Source organism: Dendrobates tinctorius, unplaced genomic scaffold (assembly GCF_039654945.1).
Source record: "Dendrobates tinctorius isolate UK_male_01 unplaced genomic scaffold, ASM3965494v1 ptg000031l, whole genome shotgun sequence".
In the NCBI taxonomy this organism is placed as follows: domain Eukaryota; kingdom Metazoa; phylum Chordata; class Amphibia; order Anura; family Dendrobatidae; genus Dendrobates; species Dendrobates tinctorius.
This window is the reverse complement of record NW_027361699.1, coordinates 10,418,513-10,429,510: the sequence shown is the minus strand read 5'-3', so window position 1 is coordinate 10,429,510 and position 10,998 is coordinate 10,418,513. Positions and strand designations below refer to the sequence as shown.

The window sequence follows — 10,998 nt, the reverse complement described above, 5'->3', positions numbered from 1 at the left end:
TAAGTGCCAGAATTGGCACATCTTATGAGGTGGCTGAGAGCTGATGTTTTTAGCCTTGAGGAGCTTTATCCATGGCCTCTTCCTAAGCTACTAATAACACCCCGCAGCTGTCTGCATAGCCTTTGCTGGTTATTAATTATAGAGGGACTTTTCATTATTTTTTGAGGGGTCCCCCATTTTAATAGCGAGTAAAGGCTAAGTATACAGCTGTGAGCTGATCTTAATAGCCTGTGAAGCTCCATGGGTATTATCCCCTTCCCAGGCTATAAACATTTGCTCAAAGTTGTTTGCTTTCCCTCTGCTGGTTAAGGAAATTATGTGGGAGCCCACGCCATTTTTTTCAGAAAGGTAATCTTTTAATAATTAAATACAGTACAGACCAAAAGTTTGGACACACCTTCTCATTCAAAGAGTTTTCTTTATTTTCATGACTATGAAAGTTGTAGATTCACTCTGAAGGCATCAAAACTATGAAATAACACATGTGGAGTTATATAATTAACAAAAAAGTGTGAAACAACTGAAAATATGTCTTATATTCTAGGTTCTTCAAAGTAGCCACCTTTTGCTTTGATTACTGCTTTGCACACTCTTGGCATTCTCTTGATGAGCTTCAAGAGGTAGTCACCGGAAATGGTTTTCACTTCACAGGTGTGCCTTGTCAGGTTTAATAAGTGCCTTGCCTTATAAATGGGGTTGGGACCATCAGTTGTGTTGTGCAGAAGTCTGGTGGATACACAGCTGATAGTCATACTGAATAGACTGTTAGAATTTGTATTATAGCTAGAAAAAAGCAGCTAAGCAAAGAAAAACATGAGCTTCGTAAAAGCTCATGTTAAAAACATTGCAATCGGATAGCAATCACACTGCATTTGGATGTCAATCGGATGCTAGGTGTGAAAAATTGGATTCTACTGGCATAAACAATGCATGACACCTGCACATTCACATGTGGTGTTTTTGCAGCATTTTTTCTGCGGCTAAACCATTCATTATTGGCAGTAAAAACGCTGCATATTAAATGCAGCAAATAGCTGCGCTTTACTGCATTTTTTGCTATGTTTTTGCAGTGATTTTTGGCTGCATTTTTCAGGCACATTGCTTGTGTGATTTGTCTACACTGCGTGTTAGGCCGGGGTCACACTTGCGAGAAACTCGCACAAGTCTCGCATCTCAATACCCTGCTCTGCCGCTGGCACTCGAGCCAGAGTGTGCGGCTGCACATATTTCTATGCAGCTGAGCGCTCCGATCCTGAGTGCCGGTGGCAGTGCCAGATATTGAGATGCGAGACTTGTGCGAGTTTCTCGCAAGTGTGACCTCGGCCTTAATAAGGTTAGTTTTATTCACCAAAAATGCTGCAGAAACCGAGCACCAATGTTATGCTGCGTTTTTTGCACCATTTTTGTACTTTCTCATTGTATTCTATCAGTGAAAAAAACACTTCAAGAAAAATAAGATGTGTCCATGAGATATATGAAATCTTAGCTTTTGATGGTAATGTAAAACGCAGCTTCTTTTTTGCAGAAAAACAAATGCAACTAAAATGCTGCAAAACGCCACTTGTGAAAATAGCTGTAGATTTTGGAAGCATCTCATGCTTTTCATTACAGATGTCTTACATTTATTATCTTTTTTTTACTTCAAAAACTGCATAAAATATCATAAGTACTGAAACACAACATAAGGCCACATTCACACTTTCAGTATTTTACCTAAGTATTTGTAAGTCCAAACCAAGAGTGGTTGATAAATACAGAAGCGGTGCCGTATTTCTATAATACGTTCCCTCTGATTGTTCCACTCCTGCTTTTGGCTTACAAATACTGACCAAAGACTGACCGTGTGAACGTGGCCTAATGATATACATTGGTCTATCACAACGGAGATTACTGGCAATCATTTCATTAGTCAAGGGGGCATCTCATTTGCCTAATACATTCCTTACTTCAATAAATAGCAGACTGAGGAGCCCCAGTTCCTGTCTTGCAGCAGTCTTGGTAGGTCAGTAGATGTTGTGATTCAGCAGCTGTAAGATGTTTTATAAGGAACTGCTCCCAGTAATGAGCGTGTGATGCAGCCCTAATATGACAGACAATTGATCTTAACTTTAGGTCCTGGAAGGGTGGAAGATAATTACTAAATTATGATAATTACAATTTTCTTCAAATGTAAAGATGTGATTCAAAGCATCTTTAAGTTTGAGGAATGTATAGTCAGGTTATTCCAAAAATGCCTGCTGGCGACCCAGGACCTTGTGGTCACAAGGCGATCAGCATGAAAGTGGTCATGTGCTGGTGAACTACACTGATATAAAAGGATTAGGGCCGGCAGGGAAACTCTTGACTGCATCAAAGGGATTAAGTAATGAAGCATAAAACAAACTGAAGGCTGTCTTATGTAGGAAACTTACATGCTGGATAAAGCCTGGTTCAAGATTTAGTAGGTACTGTTATTGATTGTTGTATGTATGTTTGTTTTTTCTTATGTGTTTGCATGACTTTATTGACATTTTGTACATTCGGGTGTTTAGGTTTTTTTTTGTGCTTTTAAAGCTGAAAATCATGTGGTGTGAGCAGTTTTCTAACATTTCTACTAATCCATCTCTGAAAATCCTGTGTCTCAGAGAAGGTGCACAAATTGGGGATCTATCCTAACACCGCGCCCAGTCTGTCCCTGGAAAGGCTTCTAAGTATAAATGCTTTGTATGATGGTGTCAGAACTTGCTTGGGTGTTTAATAACTTAGTTAATTATTTTGAGTGTAAAAACCAGTAGTTTTATGGATTAAAGAACGCTACTGAATCGGTGTCCCTTAGAATTTTTATCTAATGTTTCATAGCTTTAATCAATAGCAGGGAGACTATTCCCTTTCATCAATGTATGTTCTTACTGCAGACCATCAGTAGTGGTGGCATATTTGACTCTTAATTTCTTTGGCCAAGAGTCTACAGAATGTTTGACTGTCTAAGCAAGTTACCTATTACACTCATCACGCTAATCTCCCTATTATGTAGGAGGAGTTGTGCATCAAAGCTGGGAGGTTCTGTTTTCACTCGTTATGAGGCTTCAATCTTTCAGTATTTTATTACATGCTTTAAATGTTACGACTGACACCACCGACTTTGGTGCACTTGTCTTTGTCATCTTACAGGTGTGACTGTCCAGAACACAACTATGTTGTGCTACGGGTCTTGGAGTTTCTACTCTGCGGCATTATTGTTCGTACTCTATGACCTGATCTCGGCACAATTTCCTCGTCAATGTGCCACTCCAGAAGCGCTGCTCAGTGGCGAGTGCTGCCCGGGTCTATTTCCTCAACTGTCTCCAGATGCAAGTGACCAGTGTGGCTTCTCTGTAGGTCGTGGTCTGTGTGGATCTGTGAGTGTGGACACCAGGCCGCATGGACCCGAATATCAGCTTGATGGGACAGATGACCGAGAACAATGGCCCATTCGTTTTTTTAACAGGACATGTAGATGTTTTGGCCGGTTCTATGGTTACAACTGTGGTAGCTGCAGACCTGGATGGACAGGGGACAACTGTGACCGACCACTTGTAGTAGGTAAGTAATAATTGTGGCTTTAAAAAAAAAAAAAAAAAAAAAAAAAAATCTGCTTCTGGAAGCTAATTTGCCTAGGAAAACCTCACATGCTTTAATTACTTTTTCACACAAAGGCAGTGATGACCGACAATGTGCTGTAATACAGTGCCATTACTTACCTTAAAATGTGTGCGATTGTGATTAACTTCTGTGGTAACTTTGCTGATTTAATGCCAATACTGCCATGTAAATAAAGGAGATCATGGATGGATATAATATGGTTTGTAGGTTAAAGCTGGACTTTGCCTGTTTGCACTCCCTTTCCTCTAAAATTGAATGAATGTCCTGTTATGCGCTGAGATGTTTCCAGACTAGAAAGTATAATAAATGCTGTGTGTAGAAAAAAACCTCACAGCAGCATCTTCTGATCACTTGCGCTGGGGCCACTGGGCCCCACACTGTGGTGGGATCTTTCACTTGCGTTAGTTCAGGGCTTCAAAAGTTACAGGAGGGGAAAAAAATCCACATTTTAAAGTATACAGATTCTTGAAACATTCACTCCTCTCTATTTGCTTCATAATCTAAAATGTCTCCTCTTATTATGATAGAAAATTCAGAGCTTCACACTTGCGTATGTTAAAGAGTCTTTCAACATGTGCCAAGTAATTGTGATAGTTCCTAACTTTGAAAAGTACAAAATTGTGTACATAATCTTTTTTTTTTTTTTTTTTTTTTTTAAATTTTTTCCTTTAAAACCAATGCAATTGTTATCATTTTGGTCCTGTAACTAGCCTAGTCGTCATTATTAAAAGGCACAATTTGTTTTATCGTAGTGAGAAGAAATGTGTTAGACTTGCGTGCTGAAGAAAAACAACGCTTTGTTAACGCACTTAATCTGGCAAAAAATACTCTGCATCCAGACTACGTCATCGCAACACGTCATCGCAACGAGCTCATTGACCAAGAAACAAATGCTACGAACTTTCAAAATATTTCAGTTTATGATTTCTTTGTTTGGACCCATTACTACAGTGTTAGCAAAACTTTTCTTGGCCCAGGCCAGGGGAGTGCTGGTGGCATAGATTTCTCTCATGAGGGTCCTGCTTTCCTTACCTGGCACAGATTCCACTTGATGCAACTGGAAAGGGACATGCAGGTATAGTGAGGGTTTTTTTTCTGTACCGTATTTATGATCTTTAACTTGTCAGAGTCCTAAGTTGTCACCTGAATACTGTTGATAGTACAATTATTTCTAGCCCCTGACATCTTGTACATGTTATAGCAGTGACTATGAAGTCTTAACGTACAAATTGGGGGAGTTCACATGTATGTGCACAAACTGTAAACTTTTCTAACTGGCATTGGGTTGGTTAACCTAAACTGATAGCCTTATAGCTGTATGTGAGGCTGTTGGTTCAGCTCAGAAATTTGTGTGTGTGATACACACAGAAAAAAAATATTTCCCAGGTTAATGAGTAGGTGGTGAGGTAGGGCAGGAAGTGGGAGAAACCTTGAAGAAAATGGTTGGAAACACGGGTGGCCAAACGTTCCTGAGGATTCACATGAAAAACCGTCGTGGAGGGTTGAACCCAATATTGCTGTATCTCGAACTCAGAATTTACTGATTTGTATGTTAATATGTTCCAATAAGGCTTATATTAATGTGTTCTTGCATGCATTCGCTAATCAAATCCATATAACTTACTGCTTCTGTATTTGTTTTAAAGAGAACTTGTGGCCAAATTATTGCTCTTATTATATACACAAAAACTGGCTTCTCTTTTATTCTGGCAAACTGCTTCTCGAAGTATAACGTGTTTAGCTGTAGTTTTGATCAACTGATGCAAACTATGGTCTTTATCCTTGTCACAATCCCACTCTTCACGTTCTTCTTGCCGTTCCCTTGAGTCTCCAATGTCACGAGACCAGATAGTAACAGCCAAAGTAGTGAGAGGGCTGCTGTTTGCCTAGTTCTGGAAGAATGTAATGCACTGTTACCAATGTGGTGTTCTGTTGTGATTCCAAGTATAATAAATGCATAACATGTGTTTCTTCAGAACCTTTTGCAGGATCCTTCTTTTGCACTTCCTTATTGGAACTTTGCTATTGGTGGAAACGAATGTGACATTTGCACTGATGACCTCATGGGTGCCAAAAGCAATTTTGAACAAAATCTTTTAAGTCCAAACTCTTTGTTTTCTCGTTGGCAAGTTGTATGTGAATTTGTGGAGGATTATGAAAGCTTGGGGACGATCTGTAACAGTAAGTATTTGCTAAAGATTGTAAATGGGCTTTTATTTAGCACAGAACGATGTGGATGCATGTAGTTTAGTTTTTTGATTTGTGGTTGATCTATGTAATTTCTTGCCTTACAACAGACACAGCAAGTAGCCCAATCAGAAGAAATCCTGCTGGAAACATTGATCGCCCAATGGTACAAAGGCTTCCTGAGCCAGAAGATGTACTACTTTGTTTAGAAATCAATTTGTTTGATACTCCACCATTCTTCTCAAATTCTACAGAAAGCTTCCGAAATGCCATTGAAGGTAATGAAACTACAAGAATGTAATAATGTTTTGTGTTGGGGAAATAAAAATTAACAAATTATTTTCTTTACATAGGTTACAGTGAACCTTCCGGGCAATATAATCCAATAGTAAGAACCCTTCATAATCTAGCTCATCTGTTCCTAAATGGTACTGGGGGACAAACTCACGTGTCACCAAATGATCCAATATTTGTGCTTCTACATACCTTTACTGATGCAGTTTTTGATGAATGGCTAAAGAGGCATACTACAGGTAAAAGCTTTTTGATGAACTGGGATTCCTCATCTCCATATCTGGAAAGCATCTCTAAGGCTAAGTGCCCATGTTGCAGAAATGTCCGCAGCATCTTCGCAACTCCCTGCCGTAGGTAAAACTCATATGGAATTCGCATGCGTCTTCCTGCAAAACGCGAGCGTTTTTAGCTTGCAGAAAGCTTGCGCTTTCCGAGCGATTTGACGCATTGCTTGGAAAAGTGACAGGTTCATCATACTTGTCAAGCACTAACTTTTTTTTTTTTTTATATTCTATCTTTTTTTACAGGATTATGGTGGTACCCAGGGCATGGAGGAGTCTCCTCCTCCAGACCTTGGGTACAATCTGCACATGAAGCGCTCACTTTACGCATGGTGGGCATAGCCACATGCGTAAAGTGAGCGTTTCAGTGCAATCCTATGGCAGCAGAATTGCCGTGATTCCTCACAGCAACTGCGGAATCCCATAGGATTCCATGGAGATGCATTTTATTAGAGGTTTTGGAAACCTTTTCACACCTTCCTGAACCGCATCTTGGTATTACAATACAGTGGGAAAATGGTTACCAAAGCTCCACACTTGAATTTGCATACACTGTAATGCAGTGATGGCACTGGCCTCTCTTGCTAGTGTCTGCTGTACTATACATTCATCAGTCTACTGTAATGGCAGTTTTAAATCTTACATGCTGCTGGGGGCAATGGTGATTGAGCAGTCTTGTAAAGGATGACACAAACACCCTCAAGGGGTTGCAAATGGATTGAGTGCCTCCAGGTCTGCCATGTAAGGATGCTTCTTAGGCCCTGTCACTCTTACACTAGATGTAATCTAATACAGAAGTATTGCAGTATATTTTAAGAGAAAAGGATCACAAGTCCTGTAAAGACTCAGTCAAGTGGCAAGCATAAAAAGTACAAGTAAAGGCTTTTTTCCCTATACTTTATACATAACTCGGTGACGCTTTTCTTTTTTTTTTTTTTTTTTTTTTTTTTTTTTTTTTTTTTTAAATCTGCCACCACGACAAGGTAGACTCTTTTGGCCGGGCCCTACTTTACTCTAACCTATTAAACATTTGCTAAAATATCCAATACAATTTAGAGAATTTTTTTTATTTTTGAATTTTTAAAATTACCAATATCACATCCAAAGGGACAAATACCACCTCACCATATTACCACCACATAGTGACCTAGAATACCATATACAAGGAACAAATACAGCCACACCATGACCAGACCACATATTACTACCATGGTGACCGAATAATATCACATACAAGGAACAAATACCACGGCACCATGCCCAGACCACATATTACCACCACATGGTGACTGAATACTACAATACTGATCATTAATAAAAAAACATAATACTATCACCATAAATGCTATTATACCCAGGAGAGCTGTACTTAGCATGTAGTGTCTGTGTACAGGTAATACAGTGATCACCGGTGACATTATGCACAGGACCTCTGTATATAGTGCCAATGTACAGGTAATACAGTGATCACTAGTGACATTGTACAAGGGCACTCTGTATATAGTGTATAGTGTCAGTGTACAGGTAACACACTGACTCACCATTGACGTCTCTAGGTGAAGTCCTTCATCTTTGTTTTTCATCTTTCATCCAGCACACATCGCCATCACATCTTCCAGCCAGGGCTCGTCTCTGCAGGAAATAACAGTTATCTAGAGCTCCGCTTGCAGAACACATTACTTATTTTTTCCCAACTTCTACACTACACCAGATGAAGAAAAAAAGGCGACGTAGTGTCATTCTGCCCAGTAACAGGATTGCCCCCGCATTTAAAACCGTATCCTCAAAAAAAATAAAATGAATACATCACTGCAGTAATATCCCTATGTGTCTTATTCCTGCCTCCATCCATATGTTCTCTCATCCTGCCCTCATGAGTATCCATCCTGCCCCATCTACATCGCATCCATCATGCCCCATGATCCTGCACCATGTGTCTCCCATCCTGCTCCCTGTTTCTCACATTCTCCCTCCTGTGTCTCACTGTCGCATTCTGCCCCATGTCCATTCTGCCCCCATCCTGTCTTACTGGCACATTCTGCCCCCAATGTCTTGCATTCTGCCCCCATTTCTCCATATTTGCCCCTGTCTCCAATCCTGTCCCCATTCTGCCAGGGAAACATTTTTTGCCCCTTTCAATTTTTTTGTTTTATCTTACCTGGCCATGCTCCTGTGCTGAAGATGGAGCTGCAGCTGTGTGAGCTGAAAGGACCAGTGGTGACATCATCATGTGATCAGGGGGCGGGCTGATCAATGGTGAAGGCCTGTGGTAATGATGACCTCACCACAGGTCCTTCAGCTCTTCTGTAGCTCTGATGTCGGCCGCTATGGCGGCTCAGGTGATGTGTGCGCTGCAGGCTCGGCGCAGAGCACACTTGGTGCCCACCTGGTGCCCCATGACACGCATCACTTGGGGCATGATGACTGGAAGCACAGGAGCGGGGCCCCTGATCTGCGGGGCCCCCTTCTGTACTGCTGTTCACAGGGCCCCATACAGCAGTAAGGGCTGTCATCCCCTGATGGCGGCCCTGCCTTAGTTTACAGTCTCCAGGTCCCCCCCCCACACCCCAAGCAGGGATTAAACTGAGAAAATTCATCCATTCCATAAAAGTATGCATCCTAAAATAGCACCAATAGGAAGGGTGGAAATGCGCCCCAAAATGATGTTATTGTGGGGGTGGCTTCAGTGTATTCTTTAAACTTCTCCCCATCCCTCATTCTCCTTTTTTGTAGATTTGATTTTAAATTGTGTTTGATCACTTTCATAGTTTTTTTTTTTTTTTTTTTTTTTTTTTTTTTTTGCTCTTTAGTGGGGGACACAATCATAATTCTAGCCATACTTGGTCTATGGCTTAATGTGTATCTTTTTTTATTTCTCTAATCTTAAGATTTTAATCAGTACCCACTGGAAGATGCACCTATTGGTCATAACCGACAATACAACATGGTTCCGTTCTGGCCACCCGTGACCAACAGTGAGATGTTTGTTTTGGCTCCAGACCATCTGGGATATGCATATGATGTCCAGTGGCCTGGTAAGTAGATGAGCTGACAAATTGGTCTTACTGCTGCCACCTACATATTGGGAACAATGGCAAACATTGTGGAAGAAGTTTTGGGAATGTTAAATGCTTGGCACCAGACAGGGAAAAAGAACCTGTGTAATGGCCTATTCATAGGATACATGGCACCTCCACTAGTCAACTGACTGCTGTTCCGGTAGGTGGAACAGATTTCTGCTCCCCAGTGGTTGTTGGGACTCCACCAATCTCATATTGGTGACTTTTTGAATGGATAGGTAATCAATGTTTCAGTCCTGGGTAAAGTTATTTGTTTTAAAGGTCTTGTTTCATAAAAAGTATTCTTCAAAGCTAAGGCAAATCACTATAGATGGCAAAAGCATTCAAAGGCTTTCAAACACTAGAAAGAAACAGCTACTAAATAGTTTCTCTTTAACACCTGAGCATTGCATGACCACTAAATTCAATGTAGGATACATTGGGGTGCCTCTTGTGTTTTATTAAAAATATCAAAAGTAGAAAAGCTCTTTAATGACTAATATATGCTATGCTCTTCACCTATTCTGTTTACCAAACCATTTTCATCTAGGGCTATGCAGGAACATTGTTTTTAACAGTGTGTTTCTATTTCCTCTTTAGGTCGTGCACTTAGCAGTACAGAAATAATCACAGTAGCAGTTATAGCCGCTCTGGTTCTTGTGGCTATAACCTTTACTGGGGTCACATTTGCTGTTCGACGCAGGAGCAGAAAGGGCGAGGTGCTTCAGCCACTCCTTGGTGAATCCTATCCACGATATGCTGAAGACAAGGAAAATACACAATCTGTGTAAAATATCTAAACTTGTTCCAGTTCTAAAATGCTTAGTAATTTTACTTGACTCGAGTTTCGAGCTGTGAGGTAGAATTCTTTAGATCATACTGTATGTGCAATTTTATTGCTAAGAATATTCCAACAAGGAGTTGGCTTTATGTAAATTCCTATGTGATGCTGCTAGAAAATCTTAATATGCACAGGATCCTGCAATCACTGTATGAACCCACTATCTGGATGCTGTTAATTGTTGAAAGTCCTTCTGAGTGAATCTTCATAAGTCACATGTCAAACAAACTGACCATGAATAAAAAATACAAACGATGTGTTTTGAAATTTGCTGTTTGTTAGGCTTTTGTGTGTTTTTCTTTTGTTTTTGCCACTGCAGTCAAATGTCTATGGACACTTCCTTTTTTTTTTTTTTTTTAAGGAAATGGGAATTATTTATAATTGGTAATAAAACAGGCAAACAGAAGCTGGGACCCCTATGAAAGATTAATATACAGCTAGTCTGCAGTCAAATGGTTCTTTGCAATGAGTTCACCTGCTTTGGAGTTGGAAATGGCCACCTTACTGCTTTGGCCCCTGTGTGGCTGAAGTTGAATCAATGATATCTGCCCCTGGTTAATAGTGCAGCTTTATTAACCGTAACCAGGTTTTGTGTTCGCATGTGTATTGGTCTCTACAGTGTGCTGCTGCATTCCTCCTTTTTGCAAGTTGGAAATGTCATTTTTAGACCCTCTAATAGTTTCTGCAACACCCACATACCTTTTACCTTGTTTCT

At 40.3% G+C, this 10,998-nt stretch overlaps 1 protein-coding gene across 2 annotated transcripts; it reads left to right on the top strand.

The window, feature by feature from the left end:
• The first annotated feature begins 1,842 nt into the window (after window positions 1–1,842).
• Window positions 1,843–10,538, top strand: TYRP1 (tyrosinase related protein 1). 2 transcript variants are annotated; one of them, XM_073572182.1, is made up of 8 exons: window positions 1,843–2,002; window positions 3,151–3,561; window positions 4,374–4,696; window positions 5,598–5,802; window positions 5,919–6,086; window positions 6,162–6,341; window positions 9,272–9,418; window positions 10,043–10,538. In XM_073572182.1, the coding sequence occupies exons 1-8, from the start codon at window positions 1,858–1,860 to the stop codon at window positions 10,231–10,233; spliced, it is 1,770 nt and encodes a 589-aa protein (XP_073428283.1). In that variant the 5' UTR covers window positions 1,843–1,857; the 3' UTR covers window positions 10,234–10,538. The 2 variants fall into 2 exon arrangements, with proteins under 2 accessions (XP_073428283.1, XP_073428284.1); XM_073572183.1 differs by lacking the exon at window positions 1,843–2,002 and adding an exon at window positions 2,091–2,444.
• The last annotated feature ends 460 nt before the right edge of the window (window positions 10,539–10,998 follow it).